Source organism: Python bivittatus, unplaced genomic scaffold, assembly GCF_059951505.1.
Source record: "Python bivittatus isolate LINGU-HERP-01145 unplaced genomic scaffold, Pbiv_v1 ctg000140_np1212, whole genome shotgun sequence".
In the NCBI taxonomy this organism is placed as follows: Eukaryota; Metazoa; Chordata; class Lepidosauria; order Squamata; family Pythonidae; genus Python; species Python bivittatus.
In genome coordinates, this window is record NW_028277043.1 from 2,354,864 (window position 1) to 2,373,533 (window position 18,670).

Consider the following 18,670-nt stretch of genomic DNA (forward strand, 5'->3'; position numbering starts at 1 on the left):
GAAGATATACAGGCAGGAAGGTGGCACCAAGGAAGGCACATGTCATCACCAAGGAAATAATCTTTGCCTTCCACACTACTGGGTACCAAAAGAGGCATTTGTGAGCCATTCAAGGGAATTTTTTAAAAATGTCCTCTAACTGCATTACTCTCCAAGAACTTCTGATGGGAATGAATGTGTCACCAGGATTAACCCTTTTGTAAGGACAGGAGAAAGATCACCATCTATTCCAGCTGATAGATTTGGACCTGGCATTCCTCTGGAGCTGCAGTTTGGAAATGGTTCTCCTCTTGGAGAATCTTTTCCATGTATCTTACTTGTTGATAAAATCCTTGAAACCCTGCAAGACCCATTTTTATTTCTGGATGGATGTTAAGTTCACATGAAGCACATGCTTGAGCTTCTGGAGCCTCATGGATGCCCTCTATGGGTAAGGCCATGCTGTCTGGGGGTGACAGGAGCTCTGACACATTTGCACCTAGGAAGGTTCTACAGCTTGCTCAGCTCTACTACTTGCTGAATGTTGCAGGAAGAGTTTGGAAGAGGATGGACAACAGGTCTTCGAGGAAGCTCATTGACAATTTAAAGCATGAAGTAAAGCAGCTTTTAATGGGTTACTTGGGGAATGCCCATATGCATATATGCACAAGCCTTTACTTGTGCCCAGGAAAGCTTGGGGAAGATTCTGTTCTGAGCCCCAAGTACAGTGTTCCTCAACCTTGACAACCTTGAGATACGTGGACTTCAATTGCCAGAATTCTGGGAGTTGAAGTCTACACATCTTAAAGTTGCTAAGTTGAGAAACACTGCCCAAGAACATCAGGCTGGGAACCTTTTCAAGCCAGTGGGCACAGCTGGTAGGTTGATCATATATTGTGAGCAGTCTCACAAAATGCTCCCCATTATGTTCTGTGCTCACAGTCACCCTGTGTGTGTGTGTAAACAGGTGGATACACTTCTAAACAAAACCTGGGCTGCACCCCTCTTTGATTTTCTCAGAATTCCTTTTGGGCCTATGTTTAATTAGAAGACTTAGAAACAACAACAGCAACACAGAGGGAACTGTTGCAATATGTTTTTTTAAAAAAAAAAAAAAAATGAAACATGGGGGCTTTGGAAGGCCCCTCCAGAGCAGGGAACAGCAAAGCAGGCCAAATCAAAAAGCTGCCGAGGCAGTTGGGTCTACTAGGGAACGTTGGCTGTCTGAACAGCTAAAAAGCTCCTCTTCCTCCTCCTCCCAACAGAGCTAAGTGGCATGAGGCTCATTTTCAGCATGCTTTGCAATCAAAGTTGCTATTCCCAAAGGACGCCGAGATACCGAGAATGATTTTCATTCTTCCTGTAGGTGCTCATTTGAACTGGCTTGCCTTGAACGGTTAGAAATTCAGTAATTGAAAATCCACAGAAACACGCACCCCTAGCGTGCGCTTCATTAGACAGCCGCAATTGCTTTTCACAGGATGACTTCACGATGGGTAGGCAGTGAGCTGCGCTGTTGCAGCCTTCCCCAGTCTGGTGTAGGGTGGAAAACAGGCCTCCAAGAAATGCCTGCCAGCGTGACTAAAGGCCCGCTGGAGTGGGAGGCAGGCAATGGAAGATGGGGGCATTGATGCCTTCCCGCTTCTTGCTCATGATGGAATTCAGGCAATACCTCTCTCTTGCTGATTTGCAGGACCCGGGGCTCTTCAGGCTGGGTGAAGGGGCAGCTGGCCTGTCTTTATTTTTATTCTGAAAGGGTTGTAAATAAGAAGTACGCTGTTTCTTTTCAACTTGGGAGAGTTAGTTCAATCCAGCCAGAGGAAAACCTGATATCAGATCTGTCTGTTACCAAAACAACCTATGCTTAATAGCTTGGGTAGGAGAAAGAATTTGATTTTTAATTTCACACTTCATACACAGCAATCACTGATATACTTTCATAACATCTCCTTAGCTTTTCGGTAAAAAAACCCCCTGTAATATCAGAAATTTCTAGGTTCTGTTTTGCCTACTTCACTGAGTCCTGTTTAGCCTCCCAGGAAAAGCCTGACTCTGTTCACCCCACTGCTTCTCAAAACAAGCCTAATCAACACATTGCTGCGTGTGGTTTTCCCTGGCGCCCAAAGAATGGAATCCACTGCAAAATTGGTGGAAGTTTTCAGCCTAGAAGACAAAAGATGTTCCAGTCCAGGAGGCACAGAGCTAACTTCGTTTGCTTAAGAATCAGGGCTTGAGGGCATTTCCCCACCCTCGCTCAGAGTGAGTTGACAGGCTGATAAAGATTTGGCTTGGTAAACAGCTTGGAAGGCTGTCCATTATCAGCAAAGCGGTCTGCCTCCTCACCACTTCATAAGCAAGTCATTAAGAAGAAAGGGAGTAAACCTCTCGCTTTGTAGGAGTAATAATTCAGTTGCGGATGTTTCTATAACCCTATCCTCAGCTCCATAAATCTTGTTAATGAAGGCTCTGTGAGAATCTTGCTTGGAATTGCTTTTGGTCTGAGGGTTGAGAGCAGCATTAAAAAGTCCCTGTGAGGATGCAGCCACCTCCTGTCAGCCTTGCGAGATAGTCCAGGCAGGAAGCACGCCCAGATGAACGAATTCTACTTTATTGTAAGGTTACATTAACAGAATCTTGCAAGTCTGAAAGTACCTTTCTCCCATTACCTTTACAGCCCAAGAAACTAGGGAGGGTCCCTTCAGAGATGTTTGCCACCCCCATTCCTTCTGTGGGCTAAGCTGCCTCTTATCGGACCGTTCCCCTGGCTGCGGCTCTTTCCCCTGTTTTTCAGAATCATTCCCACAGACCATTACACCTCCCCACAGCCAAATTTTTCAGTTCCCCACTGTGCCTAATCCCATGGATTTCGCTCACCTTCCGTTCAACTGTTCGGGTTCAAGAGAAAAACAATTAGTTCCCCCACGTGACAGCTGAAGCTGGAAAGGCGGAAAAGCAAAAAGGGTGAGCTCTGAGAGAGCCATTATCCAAACAAAATGCAGGTGCTTCCTGTGCTTAAGGCTGAAAAACAAGCATCCCAAAGTCTGTTGCCACAGAAAAGCAGGAGAAAGAGACACAAGATTTAAACCCTGGGGCTGCTGTAAGCAGGTGTGACTGCTTGAGTCTGCATCAGCTGATCTTTGTGGTTATTCGAGCTTCTTGAATCTGTGATAAAAGCAGCCTCTCTAGCCAAGCCCATCCTCGATTCTTCCACTGTCAGCTACCAAAGGCTGGTTGAGTTTATCGAGATTTCCTGCCATGTGCTGGATGAAGCACTGAGACTTTATCAGGTTCCAGAGCTGTGTCAAATTCATGGCCTCTCACTGTCTCTCTTTAGAACAAAGTCAAAAGGAAAATGGAAAAGTACTAGGGCAAAGGTGGGGAGTGGGAAACAAGGAACTAGACCTGGGGTACTTCTATGTTTAAGCGAAATCAGCAGAGTCCCATTGCAGGTGATTTCTAGCAAGTAAGATACGTGTCCTTTCCCCGCTCAACTGGGCCTGATGCGCCAATCTCCAAGTTCAGTCTTTTTCTATTTGCTTCTAGTAGCTATGTTGCCGAAGATGACCCAACCCATTTTGTTGGGGGGTGGCGGGAGGGGGATGATCAATAGAAGATGCAAGGTAGGGGAAGCCAGTAAAACTGGCCTTGAGGAAGTGCCTGAAGGCAGCATGTTGGGGTTTGTAGGATCCAAGCAAGTCATGCTTAAACTACCCAGCTGACTGTAGAGAAGCACACAGATAACCTGGCAGAAGGAATAGGACAGCAGTTAGCAAAAGATGACTTAAGCCCAGGAAAGGAAGAAGAAAGAAACCCAAAGTCTTGACTTGCTTTGGTCTAAGATGGAGGGGAGGGAAAACTCTACAAGGCTTTCAAGATTCTGTTACTACATCCTAGATTAATAAAGCAGAGTTCCAATATTTCTTCTGGAGCCTGTTTCCTGACCTGGCTCACCTTGAAGGGATGACATCAATCCACTGACCCACCAAGGGAGGGTGGCACCACCTTCTTGGAACCAGGGTTATGGAATGTTGTAACTGTGGGCTCCAGTATGCCCATTCTGGTTGATCTCAGGAACTAGGCAAGATTGGGTACTTGGAGCAGAGAGTAGCAGGAAACCCCAGGACACTGGGAATTCAGAAAAGCCATGCCAAAGAACTTGATTTTGTTGCCAAGAAAATGGCAGGGATGCAATCACCAGACCTAGACAGTTCCTTTTTGGCTCCTTGTCTGGAAGGCAACTTCACCCCCACTACTCTTCTTATCCCACTCACTGCTTACCATGACTATTGTTTTTAACGAGAGGAGAACAAATAGCAAGGGAGCTTGCTGCAAAGGCACTAGATGTTTGCATTATTTTCATTTTGAAGAACGCTTCTGTACCCTCCTCCTTGGACCCCTGGTATTTAAGAACATCAAAACGGTGGGTAGGTGCCAGCCCGGGCTTTGCTTGAAAGTGTGCCAACTTGTCCATCAAAATGAGCAAAGTGAAGCTAGAGTGGTGGGGAGCATCTTGGGGACTAGAGGCTGGTGGAAAGACCCTTTCTTGTGAAACAGTGTTTTGTGAATGATCAGGCCACCAACGTTGCCTCTAGTGTGAAAGCCTTCCAAATGGGTCCACTGGCTGAAAAAATTTTGCCTGTTCAAGCAGCAGAGCATTTTGTACAGCAGCTAATGTTGAAAGCTGAAAACAGAAGCTGGGGATGTCCAAAAGCTTCATTTCCTTCCTGCTCACTCCATTTTTTTTCTACCTTCTGCCTTTAGGGAGACAACTGCTTTGGACCATGATGAAACAACAGCATAAGAAACCTGGGTAGTTATCTGCTAAAGGCACAGTAAAAAAAGTGAGCAAAAGAAAGTGATTGGTAAGTGGATGATTCAAGATCTTGAGTCTCTTCCTCCCCCTCCCCCTCCTTCTTTTTCAAAAAAGAACATTTCTAGTTCTTATGGCTGCGAAAATGAGCTCTGCAAATGAGCTATTGAGACCTAAATTCAGAAAGACAAAGCTCATCTTTCTCCAATTTGGACACCCTCCATATATCTTGGGACTGCAAGGGCAGCAGCTGAGAATACTGGGAATTGGACTTCCAAAACATCTGGAGAAAGCTGAACCAGTATACATGAACTACTGAATATGGAAATGTATTATTAACTTTTTGCAACCTGCTTTTGTTTTTCACTTTGTTAGTCATCTTGAGGACACCTCAAATTACAAGAGCTGGGTATAAAAGAAATAACTGTAAATATTGTAAATGTTATTAATTCCCTTGAGTACTTGCTAGCATGAAATGGTGGGGCAAGAAAGAAAGAAACAAATCATAAATTAGATCCCTGGTTTGATCCCAAAGCTAATGTTGAAAGATAAGCTAAACAGATCCTCCTCCAAAGATCTTCACAGAGAAACCATGAAAATGGAGTGTTCTTTTTTAATTGCAATAATGTTTTTTTCCCCTTCTTTTTTAATTGTTTAGTACTATGTACCTGACCGAAAGTTGCTTCAGTGATTGAGGTGGCTAACGAATTGAATAAGTACATTTTTCAACTTAACACAAATGTAAACTGGGGTGTGCAATCCATAACCTTAGGACTGCTGTGAGCCACAAAGCTTCCCCATCCTAGGCAAAACCCAACATTTCAGACCTTTCCCTGTTGGGGAGGGGAATGGTTGAAAAAACAAAATAGGACTTAAACTTTGCAGAGACCTGAGTATCCACTGCATTCCATTAACAGGCTTTTTTGTGGGGAAGGGGGCAAATGAGGACCAAAATGGTCCCCATATCCTGCAGCCTCCAGATAGGGCAACAAGGGAATAAGCACATACATACACACACCAGCTGGCTGAAATAGGTTGCCCCCCTTGATGCACACAGATACAGAACATCTCAGAATAAATAAGGGATTACCATGTTGGTGCAACCAGCAAAACAGGCAGATAAGTATGTGATCCCATCTGCCCCACAGACTGGAGTGAAGGAATCCATTTGACATTTACAGTTGCTATTGCAGGCAGAATAGGGGGCCAAGCTGGAGATGGTTGACCTGAGAAACAAGGAAGGATGGGTGGGGTGAGTCAATCAGCAGGCAGGAAAACCTTTTTAGTTGTAAGGTGCCCAGAGTTGTTTAGGAATAAAGAGGAGAAAGAAAGAAGGAAGAAGGAAGAAGGAAGAAGGAAGAAGGAAGAAGGAAGAAGGAAGAAGGAAGAAGGAAGAAGGAAGAAGGAAGGAAGGAAGGAAGGAAGGAAGGAAGGAAGGAAGGAAGGAAGGAAGGAAGGAAGGAAGGAAGGAAGGAAGGAAGGAAGGAAGGAAGGAAGGAAGTCTTCCCAGAAGCTCCCAAATCCTTATTCCTCATTGCCCAGAAGATGGCAAAAGCAACATCTCTGTCTCAATTACATTTAAACTGATACAAATGGCTTTTTCAAAACTTTTGCCAGATTTGTAGGGATGGAAACTGGACAGATGACTCCTCAGAAGGAGACGCAGCCCAACCATTTCTCAGTAGCAGAACCTCCATTCGGTAACAACAGTAGCATTGTGACTGAAGAAGCCAGGGAGGCATACAGACCACTGGAAAGAAGATTGCACCGTTTAGATAGACCATTTTACAGTTTGAGATGGCGGAGGGGGCTACTGCTGGTGTTCCTGTTTCCTGATGTCCTTCTTTCACCAGGAAAGAGGGTCACCAGGAAACAGGACGTTTCTTGGAAATCTGTCTGCGCTTCATAATTTGAAGGATTCCCCTGGGAAGAGCTCTGGCAGGGGTCTTCCCTTGGATTGGAAGCCAGGGAGGCTGCAGACTGCTGGAAAGCATTAGAGAATACATGACACACACCCTTTGGTTGACTCTTATGTGCATAAGTGCAAGAGCATCACACAGAGAAAGTTCCCAAGCTGAATAACGACTGCTCTAGAGGTAAAAACATGCAGGAGAATTTCTCTGCCTGATATTAAATTATACTGAGCCACCACCTTATTCCTTGGTGAGGGAAATTAGAGGCTTAATGGCGGCTGCCCTAGTGAAGAGGCCAGGGGAAGTTCAAGACACTCATGGGGACAGAATGAGGCTTTGGGAAACTGGACACCTCCAAGGAGATCCTGGTTTCTCACTGTGGCCAAACATTTCTGGGAAGCCCACCGGGGTTTTAAAAGCGACTGCCCTTTCTCACTGCTGTCCCCCAGCAATTGCTGTTGGACTAGACTTGTGAAGCTCTGGAAAGTCTGGGGGTGACTTTGAGCCTGTCACTATCTCTCAATCCACTCTACCCCACAGGGTTGTTCTAGTGCTAGGTACAACCTTTTGGCGTTCTAGAGAACAGACAAGCCGTGAATCCACCTGCTGTTAAAGTACAGCTCGAACTGGCTCCAATTTTGGAACAAACTGCCTTTAACAAACCACTTCTTTATGACTTTTTCCCCATTCCCATTTTTCCTCTGCTTCATTGCCTTCAGTTTTCTTTCCCAAATCTAATTAGGCCTGCTCAATCCAGCAACAATCCACCAAAGAGGCTGGATAATCATCTAGCCAGGATGGTGTACTGACTCCTGTGGCAGGGGTTGAACTTCATGACCTCTTAAGTCCCTTCCAACTCTATGATTCTATTCTATGGCTTTCTGTAGGGGTGGGGGCAAACCTGAAGTTCCACATTTTTCAAAACATTCCCATCATGGATAATCCTTTCTCCCTCTTAACTTACTTGTTTCCATAGGGAACAGTAATGCCAGCCACAGGCCCCGTGTCGCAGCCCAGGAAAAGGAAAGAAACGTAGCAAGCTGTGGACACCAGGCTGACCAACATGGCCATCTGAATGGCACCCAGGGCAGAGAGGCTCAGCTTCTTCACTAAGAGGCCGCCCAGGAAGATGCCCAAACATGCGCAGGGAATAGCCGTCATGCCTGTAAAGAGAACAGAAAGTTGCAGAGGACTTGGGCAAAAGCTAGCCAGACCCCTGAGCCTCCTCTCCAGGCAGATAACAGTTCAACGATCCTGCCTATTATGGCTCCCTTTCCAGAAGTTGTTCAACATTATGTAAAATTTAGAAAGCAAGGCTACATTTGAACCAGTGGCCATAGCTAATGGAGAAGTAAATGAAAAGTTTTCAGCCTCTGAATTTTGCTTTCTTGCAAGGCGGAAGCCAACACTGCCTGTAGAAATGCAAAGGTTGAGGCGAACTCCAGCCCTGAGGTCTTCATTATGAGAGCCTCAATTAATTGGATCAAGGTCAGTGGCTTTTCCAATAGGCATTGGATGCTCCCAGGAAGCCCCAGACCAATTCAGCAAGGCCATAAGCCTTGCCAGTTGATTTGGCTATTCCAAGATAGCTTGCCTTCAAGAGTGGAAGTTCCACTTGGCCCTCATAAACATCAGGAGTAGGCAGAAAGTAGATCCAGATCTATCGAGTGAAAATAACCTGGAAAAAAAGGTCTGATTCAAAATGAGGCTGCCAAAACATTGGGGGGAAATGAGAGTGCATTTTCATGTGTGCAATGACTGTTAGCTCAGCTTGAGTTCAGGGTATAAATTCCTGGCAAGGTCAACACTCAGAGATGATGTCATCCTTAGCTGGAAGGCTTTTTTCTGACCCCCTTATTTCTGCCTGACCCACCATCTCAGGCTACATGGATAGGACAGAGATGAGATCTTCAGTCATATTATACAAAACCATTAAAGACTAAGCCAAACAAGATGTGTTTCTTGCTTAAGCGCCAAAGGGCAGAAGTTGGTTTCATCTCCTTTGAGATTTCCACAGGTGGGATGTTGGCAATCCAAGATCTTGTCTTGCATTACCACCTAAATTATTTTAATGATGGGACATCCAACATATCTTCTGAAAATGTTCTTAACCGACATGCATCCTACACGGCTGTGGAATATAGAAATCTTTCAGATACCTTTTAACCCAATTAGGGCTTTTCATTAAGCACTGGCACCTTGAACTGAACCCAGCAAATCAGATGAGGAAGCCATTGACTTAAGACCAATACAACGTAGTCTGAAAAATTTACATCAGAAAGCAATTTTGCTACTGCCTTCTGCATCAACTGCTTAGGTGGGCAGAAGGTGCTACGAACAGTCAAGCATCTAGCAGGCCACCTGTGAAACCCACAAGTCCAAGCATGTACAATGGCCACCAATCCAGATAGCTTTAAAAACCTTAGAGAAATGGGTGGAGAGCAATGCTATCGATGGCTACTAGGAATGATGCCCATAGATTACTTCCAATGTCAGAAATATCTCGATGCTGATTAGTGGGGAAACTGGCTAAGAAACAGCAGGTTGCCACCATGGACAAAGAATGTTGGGTTTCTAGTCTGATCCCATCTCAGGGCACTTCTTTGGTTCTTAGGTTCTGCCTCTGACTGGAGGGGGAAGAGCTGACATCCTCTGGCTACTTACCCAGTAACTGGTTGGCTGACGACGTTGTGAGATTGAACTGCTGTTCTAGGTATTTGCCAAGAAAGGCTGCGAAACCCGCCACCACTGCAATTTCCATGCAAGCCGCAAGAACAATGCAGGTGAACACCGGGTTGGAGAGTAAGTGCTTAGTTACTTTTGGGATCACTGGAAGGGGGGAGAGAGAAGAGGAGAGAGACAATTTCACAATGAGGTTTCTATCCCCCATGCCCTGTTTTAATTTCCTCAGGCATCCTTGATGTCTTCTCCAGACCATCTATCAGCACATCCCATGTGGATAGGGAGAAAATTCCATGGAATGACTCCAGCTGTGCGGACAGAGTCATGTAAGTCTTCCATAACTGGTTCAATTCAAAGGCTCTACTAGATGGAGCTTAGCCCATATGAGTTTAAGCCATGGAATCTGCTCCTCTATCTGCATCTAGGGTAGAAACAGAACCAACGAGAAGAAATGTAAGTGAAGAAAGTCTCCACCAAACATTACAATAAAAAACAAACAAACTTCCTAACAGCTAGAGTGGCTCATTCTCTTATATTCTTAAACTGGATCAGAGGGTTTAATGAGAGGATCAAAGAGTACCAGTCAATCAGAATTAAAACTCCCAAGTGGCCGCTTGGATGTGGCATAAGGCTCTCCTTTCATATTCTCCTAAATTTACTATTGGGGCATTTATTGATTTCCTTATTTTGGTTATCTGTTGGAATATTTCTACCCTATTTTCTTGTTAAAAAATACTCACAGCAGCTGAAGAACAGTTCAAGAGAGTTTAAAACAATGCATCTTTAAAATGAGTGACCAGCCTAGATCAATTCAGCAACAGCAGTAAAAAAAAAACACCACGGAGGGAGTGGTTTGCCAGTTCTCATTCAAGTGCATGAAAGAGAACTTTCCTTTGAAATGTAAAGGACATTTAAGAAGTAGAGCAACCTCTGGAGACATTCTCAAGGATAGAATGTGATGTCTTTGCTCTACTCAGTTTTGAGAGGGCTATGTTCCTCTCCACCATAAATCATGGTTTACAAACCTCAGAGGCTGTGTTGTCTGATTTAATGCTGGGCACAGAAATTCTCTTGCATTTCTTTTTCCTTGCCAGTTCTTATTCCTTTGAGAAAGGGGAATTAGTTTTTTGAAATTTCTTTCAAAGGAGAAGAGAATATTGGGGAAATTCTCCTGGGCAGAAGATAACGTCCTTCTACTTGCCAAATACAAGGTAGCCAGAAAGAGGTAGAGGAGTGTGTGTGTGTGTGTGTGTGTGTGTGAGAGAGAGAGAGAGAGAGAGAGAACATCCTCTCCTTCATGGCACAGTCCTCTTTCCAGCCATCCACAGACTGTCTTTGCTTCCCACCATTCCATCCAATTCCAAGAGAAGACATCAAGAGGGAACTCTCCCTGGGGCCTTTTTGATATTTGCGCTACGGTCACCACCATGGGAGTTCCACCTCTGAGAAATTGTTGCAGAAGTTTCTCCTTCCCTTAGAGAAATACAATTTTTCTGCCCACAAATGTGAAAAATTATGTCAAAAGTCCATCTGTCCCCAGCTCTAAAAAACCACCATTCCTCTACTTCACTGTATTGTTTTGCATTAATTTTGTTTTGTGGTTCTACCCATTGTTGATTTTGTTGTGTTTGGAGCACATCAACTAAAAGCTACAATATATACCTATGATCTATGTATATATTCCACTGCCAGTCTAACCCAACTGGACTGTTAGGGAGGTACACAGGACCCTCTAGTGACTACTGAATGCATTGCATGGGTACTTAGTTTGATTCTGATTACTGGGTCAGTAGCACAGAACTATGGGAAAGCTAAGCTCCAGCCTAAACTCTAGATATGCTCCAGATCTTGTGTCAGAATGGGCCCTGTCCCCTGTTCTACACCAATGACAGATGACCCACTGGCGCAAACGGGCATCTCTTGTCAGTGTATGTGTATGCGTGCAGGTGAAATCCTTTCTGGTTTTTTTAATTCACCCCAAGATCATCCCCAGATTCTCTGTTTGGCTACAAAACTCACCCAAAGTTTTCTCTTGGCTTTGAAGAAGTGAATGTAAGAGCTGAGAAAATGGGCTTTGCAAAAGGACTCTTCAGCTAATGAGTCAGGCAAAGCAATGTCTACTTGGTTAGGGATTTTAATTCCTCTGGAGATAACTCAGCTTGAGCCAGACGGGATGTTAATGTGAGCAAGAAAAGTCTCGCATCCTTTAATATGTGGTGATACACTCCTGTGCAAATTCCACGTGAGAATCATTACATTTGATAATTATCTTGGTGAAGTGCTACTGAGTCCTCAATGGGGCTCATTTGCCTTTTACAAATTCCCAACTCCACCCCACACCTACTTCCTTTCTCACCTTGTCTTACATGGCTTAGCTTTGAAAAGCATATTTTTTCTTCCTGACAGTTGATTTTTTCTTGGGATGCTCCAAGGTTTAACTCATCAGCTACCTGAGGTGGGAGTGAGAAAGCAGAGCTGGCCAAGTTGCCCCTTAAGGAGAATGCCAGATCTGCCATCACACCTCCTTTTGATTCTGCCATCTGCTTTTACTTGTCCAAGGAATCCTTTTTTCATAGCCGATTTGAAGTCTGCTGTCTAGAGTTCCCACCCCAGTTTAGAATATAAAGCTTCACTTTGAAAACACTGAGTAAAATGTGTTCATCAGGAAACTATAAGTGCTTCTACCAGAGGATCCATATCACCTACTCTAAGCCCCTTAAACTATAGAATTGTTCTGTTTTGCTGTTATGGGCAAGTGCCAGTTGGCTAGGCCTAGCAGCCATATTACTTTCCCATCCTATCTCAAAGGAACACTTCATGGAGGCATGGTAAGAAATTAAAACTGTGGCTAGATGAGGGATGGAAAAGAACTTTAATGTGCATTTTGTTAGGAACCAGCTTTAGATCTTCACTTCCATGAAATTCTGGCAAGGATGAGCACTGCCTGAAACAGTGGGATAATGTGGGTCACTTTTGAAAATATATGCTGGTTAGGACCCTTGGTCACACTCCATGGAGTGCTCAGAGTACTTGAAACTTCCTTTCCATGCTCTCCATCTCTTGCAGCTCATAATTCATGTGGCTCACGTGAAAAGTCACTACAGAGCCTGGGTGCCTTTGCTCACAGTGGCCTTTCAAGTGGCATGGTCCTGCACACCCATCCCTAGACAAGAGCAAGTCACAACAGATTATTTGATACTGGAAACACATGTTCTACTTACAAAGGATCAAAAGTTTCTGTTAGAACAAATGGAAAACCTGCTTGCTGTGTCAAACCAAGGCCATCCAAGGAGGCGAACCAGATCAAGTGTTATTTAGTTGTACTTTCAGTGTCCAGGACTAACCCTAACAAGGCTTTATTTTTTTCATCAAGTAGTTGGTAGGATAATTATTTAAGAGAAAGAAGTAAGATGAGCAAGGCAATCTAACATCTGCGTCAGGTAGTGAATCTAGCTAGTCATTAACCTGTTGGCTCCCGCAGAAGCCACATGGGCTATGAAGGAAGTGAGTCACCTCTCAGCTGCTGGAAGCAAGATGGATCATCGTCGGCTTCCATGGAGTGCGGAGGGAGAATCCCATTGCTTGGCTTTGGCCTCTCATAGTCCCCTTCGGGCAGCATGGCTTCCTCTACCTCTGCCACGTGTTCCGGCCGGCGGGTCAGGGACTGTGGGAATCCAAACATCGGGAGAGACGAGAAGAAAAGTAAGGCACCACAGAGCAAGAAGCCAGCCCACCATGCGCCAATCCATCGAGGGTCATCAGGGGTGATATCCAGCTTGCCTGCAAAGAACAAAAAGATGGGCTCTTTACTGGGGAAGATGAGGACATCAGGACCTACCAGGAAAGCACCAGTTTGCTAATAGGACTCAGGAGATGATCGCCTTTGAATGAAACCAAAGGCTGGCACCAAGAAGGAGAGCACCAGCTGGATCAGGAATCCAATCCTCTGACCAGTGCAGGGGTCTACATTGAAGTCTCCCTGATGGTGATCCAGACTCTGTTTGGACATATCCAGTGAACAGGTTCACCATGGTGATTGGGTGTTTTCACTGCTAGGAATAGGACCTGCTTTAATCATAGGGTTTTTTCTACTTAACATTCAACTGGACTTTGCTTTCCTGTAAGATAAGTTTGTTATTCCATGTCCTTTACTATGGAACAAGAGAAAACAAGTCTTAGCCTTTATCAGGTACTTGGCAAAAGCTATCATTTTCCCCTTCCACTTCTTTCTTCAAGGTTCAACATGTCCGCTTTCCCCACTCTCTTCTTGTAGGACTCCATTTCCAGTCTCCTGATCTTCCTTGTTGCCTTCTTCTGTACCTGTTTCAGGTTCACCGGGTCCTTATAAAACGTGGTGCCCAGAACAGAAAACTCAAAGTGGGCATCTGATCAGGATGATAACTATGCATAAAATTTCTACAAAGACAGGATGGGTTTTGAGGAAAGGGCTTGGAGGAACTGAGGTTTTCTTCCCAGGTATCTGGAGCGATGGTGATGGACACCATTGCGTTTCCCAGTCTCTAAATTTAAATATCACTTAAATTGTCCATGATTGTCTCTATCGCTCTCCCAACTATGCTTGAGGTATTCCAACATCCAGTTTCCTGGCACAGCCAACATTTTTCTACTACCCCTTCAGTGTCTTCACCTCCTGTTTTGGTTGGCTGCCCAGTGAAGGGAAATTTGGGAGCCCTCATTCCCATGAGCCTTGAGGTCCCATCCCAGCTACAAAAAGATCCACAGTGTGACTTTTGTCTACTCTCTCACACCATTCTTTTCCCTTTCCTGCCTTGTATTTTCACTCTCCTCTGCACACCCATTAGGTGTAAAAGTACTGTACCACCATTTGGTGACTCATTTCTTCCCACCGTATGCAGCTTTCTTCCGCACCAGTGCACAACGGAAGGGAAAATAATAAAACATGTCCTAGAGCCCAGCACAGAAATGATTTTTTAAAAGAATGCTGCAATTTATGCTATCATGTTCAAAAATAATGAGGCTATTTGGCCCTGCAGTTCTGCTATACATTTTGCTTTAAGAGCCGTATATCAGGTGTTTTAAAAACAACAACATGAGACCCTATAGAAAAGAGGGAAATATGATGGCTAGCCAGTGGGGAGCTTGGATTTTCTTAACAGGAGTGCTTCCAGCAAAAAAATTATTTTTGCAATTGCTTTTGGATATTATAGAGACTCTCAACTGGCAATACCTTCCTCTTGCATTTCTCCCACATTTCCCCATATCTTTGTCCATCTTTGTCTCTTTCCACACACAGGCACACCTAGGTGGGAAAGGTGGAAGAGCAGCCCACGTCTTCGTACTGATGGCATTGCAAGATGGCCATCTAGGAGCAACCTGTTTAAGTGACAGAGAGCGAGCAATTCTGGAAAAAAACATCTAGAGTGGCATTAGTAAGAAAGAGAGAGAAAGAAGTGGAGAGATTGTAGACCAGAGGTTTCTGCTCCATGATTTCAAACCCTCACTTGTCTGGCCAGAAGGCTGCACCTAAACTTTCCGGGACACCCCATGGAGTGCTCTTTACAAAATCTAATAGGTTGGGCCAGGACAGAAAACCAGATTTCATTTCACTTGCATTTCTGGTGAATTAAAACAAAATATAGGTAAAATGATTACCCTTTGGTTATACATTTAAGAATCGCCTCGGCAACTTTAAGATGTGTGGACTTCAAGTCCCAGATTTCCCCAGCTTGATCTTTGTAGCTTCCCCTGGCTTCCTTGCTACAAATAAGTAGCTGGGTTTGCACAACACCCTAAACCTGGGTTAATAGAACACCATGGCAATCTTCCTGTAACATCCTGTGCCCAAGCAAACAAATCATGTTGTGGCTTAAGGTGATGAGCTGGTTCACAAAGCCTGTTAAGATAATGATGGGTATCTATAGATGCTGGACCCAAAACTACCCACCTTATTTATCCTAGTCCAGTGTGTTTTGCAAACCAGCTAAGGTGCTGCTCTTATTGGCATGTAATACTTACTAAGCTTTGTCCACATGGTGGGTGTGATGCAGCTTCTTGGATGGTGCTGTCTCTGATTGCCACATGTAGTGGGCATGTTCATGACTGACCATTAGGAGACCATGTATAGCCTGCCCTCACATGGTAGGGAGTGTATATGACCATGCATAGGTAGCCCCATATGTTAGGTCTCATATATGTATGATGGGTAGGGGACAGCCTATGCCTAACAAGTGCCAACAGAATGCAACTGGTGCTTTCTAGTGGTCAGTAGAGAAAATAATGCAAAATTATTTAACAAAATACCACCTTGGGTGCAGGCCTTAAGGCTTTTAGTATGAAGCCCAGACAAAATTAACAGCTACACCTCTTGAGTCTGAGTGCAAATGAGTAAGAAGGGAAGGTGTACCATCCTTAGCATCTACACCCACCTTTCTTTCCATTTTTTCAAGTGTGTGTGCTTGGACATGTGCTTTTCTACCATTCCTGATGCTGTGAAGTTGAACTTCAAAATGGTGTTTGGGAAATGGGGCCTGCCTTTCAACCGGCATGCCTCTGATAAGGTTGTAAGTCCTCCAGTTTCCTCTGAAAATGTCTGCTCTTCTAGCCTAGTCCATTTCAACATTTAATAACCAGATCCGATTATGTGCTATATTGCTCACCCTAGCTAGAAATATTGATTTCCTTGCTTGTCGCAGCATAAAGAAACTGAGAATCATGGCAAGCGCCATTGAAAAGGAAGATTCTTTTTAAAACTTCACTTTGGATATAAATGATTTTCAACATGGATCCTGATAAGAATGCATTTGGATGGTATGATCTTGGTGGTTTGATGTCAAATGCTAACGGGACAAAGTCCAGCTCATGTTTTGCTTTCATTGCAGATAATTTCAGCTTCCTTTTAAAGTAGGACAAAAGAGGTTCAACTCTTCTACATTTCTTTTAATTGATTGTATAATGCCCCACTAACTCACTCCAGTGTACAGCCAGAATGTTTTTTGGCCTGCAGCACTTCATGGAATTATCATGCAACCCTGAAAAGTTACAGGGTTACATGATCAGTTCAGGAAATGCATGGATAACGCTGCTAACAGCATGCAGGACAGTATAACCGTCAAAATAAAAAAGATGTGAGAATCTGAACCAGCCCTTTTCTTTAAAAGTTAATCCACCCCCCTATTCTCGTTTACTTTTCTGCAGGTTTTATTAAAATCCAAGAGAAAAAACTCTCATCAGCCTGGAAATCTGCCCTCTTGTGGAACAAATAGAGTGGATTTATCCTAACCTTTTCCAGAAAAAAATCATATGGTGGCCTGAACTGGGTGGGAACTACCACACAAGGAGAATGGGGATTCTAATCTTTATTCCCAACCCCTTTGTTTGCTTAAAAAAGGTATAATCTTTCCTGTGTTTGCACAGGCTTTTTTTAAAAAAAAGCTTCCCTGGAACTTATGAAGTTTAAGTTCATGTGCACATCCGTGGGCGCACTCACCCCCCCACTCCTCCGGAGAGTTCTTTACAAAAGCAAAATCTGGAGAGGGGAAGTTGGAAATAGATTGCCCTGTCCATGCATAGCAGTCTCAGTTCAGATAGGGCCTTTGTGGGATCTAATGTGTGAAGATTTCCTCAAGTTGACCCCGACTGCTGGTGATTTAATGGGTGTGTTCCTGTAATTTTCTTGGCCACAGTAGAGCAGTGGCCTGATGTTCAACTTCCCAGCTGAACGTAGAATCCTTGGATTTCCTGGTGATCTTCCATCTTACTTTTTCAAGGTCAATTAAGATCAGCTAAATGTTCCCAAATGAATGAATAAAAACTCAGACAAGCCAGATGGCATGCAGAGCATCTAGTTTCACCTGAAATCTTTCAAAACACAAAGGTTCCCCCCCCCCCTTCCCTTCTGGCGCTACATGGCCTGTTGTTCAAAGAACCCTCTCTTCTTATGTGCAACCAGGGGGAAAAAGTCACCTACTTGTGTCAATGAAGACAGCATCCACATAGATTTTGGTACAGAAAGATCCCAGGATAAATCCACAGGCTGGTCCAAACACCAGCATTGTAAACAGGATCCCTGCAAAGAAACACAAAACAACACAATGAAGGTAAGAGAGGGACCATCCCATGTCTGGTGCTGGTGGGAAACTTCATTCTGGAGGGTGCTGGAGCTCACAAAATTGAATGTTGTTCAGAGATCTCCAATTCTGCAAGGCAGAGAGTAGAATTCTAACCTATCCTTCTGATCTACTAGTTTTGTAAATAATTTTGTTTAGGTTAGCGCTCACTCATTCAAACAGAGCACCTGGTCCAGCTCTTGTTTTCAAGTTATTGCAGAGATGAACAACCTGAGAATACCCCATTCCCTCATCCCACCCTGCTCCACTGGAAGGCTTAGATGCAGCCCTCCAAACTGCAACTAAATTGTAATTTTTAATGTGATGGAAAGAGAACACAACTAAATACACAGAGCATGATCATATTGAAATATGCCAATTAAAATTTAAATGAATGTGAAATTAAATCAAATTTAGTTTTGATCCAGCCCCCTCCCATTTCTTTCTTCTAATCTCATCAATATTCACTGACAGCGGCTCCCAACACATTAGTCAAATTCCTAATTATAAGATAGCTAGGCAAATTATTCCGAGCATCTCAGCCCCTGGGATGTCTCTTGCCTGGCAGATAATGGATGCATTTCCTATGTTACAGGACCAAGGGGCTAAGAATGACCTCTAGCTAACACATAGAACCACCACGTTCAGAGGCAGTACAAGTTGAGGACCAGCATCAGGCAACAGTCCATGTCCCCCTTCTGGTTTTGCCAGAGGCATCTGGGAGTTGGGCAGCATATAAAATTAATACTTCATCATCATCTGGCTGACCATCGTTTGAAACAGAATGCTTGGTGGACTCACTTCAATCTGATCCTGCAGACCCTTTGTGGTTTCCCGATTCTCATGTACAGACAACAGATTTAACCTGGTAACTGAATTAACCCAGTTTGCACAGTACATTGAGCCCTGAACTAACCAAATGGCATGGGTTTGCACCACACAAAAGTCCAAGTTAAATGAATGAAGCTTAGTATGTTGTAGAAATGCAACACCTAATGCCAAGTTAAGCTAAGGTGAATCTAAAGCTTTGCAGCTTAATTCAACGGGATAAAATACTGAGTCTGTTATTACTTTAGAGCTTGCCTTGAGAAAGGAATAATCTAAAATGTGGCAGAAAGGAAAAGAGATGAACACGTGGGTTTTGATAAAAAATACAATAGCTGTTGTGGTTTTTCTCACAGTGTTATTACTTGTTATTA

General features: G+C 44.0%; 1 protein-coding gene across 2 annotated transcripts in view; it reads right to left on the reverse strand.

Annotated features, from left to right (window-relative positions):
• Positions 1 to 18,670, reverse strand: part of SLCO3A1 (solute carrier organic anion transporter family member 3A1) — a 124,868-nt gene that overhangs the window by 16,739 nt on the left and 89,459 nt on the right. The window contains exons 3-8 of one of the 2 annotated variants that reach the window (XM_088136436.1): positions 17,333 to 17,431; positions 12,898 to 13,164; positions 9,367 to 9,531; positions 7,667 to 7,865; positions 5,880 to 6,015; positions 4,728 to 4,797 (exon numbers count right to left, since the gene is read on the reverse strand). In XM_088136436.1, coding sequence (XP_087992562.1) covers positions 4,728 to 4,797; positions 5,880 to 6,015; positions 7,667 to 7,865; positions 9,367 to 9,531; positions 12,898 to 13,164; positions 17,333 to 17,431 — 936 coding nt within the window. The remainder of the gene's footprint in view (positions 1 to 4,727; positions 4,798 to 5,879; positions 6,016 to 7,666; positions 7,866 to 9,366; positions 9,532 to 12,897; positions 13,165 to 17,332; positions 17,432 to 18,670) is intronic. The other variant, XM_088136435.1, reaches the window with a different exon arrangement.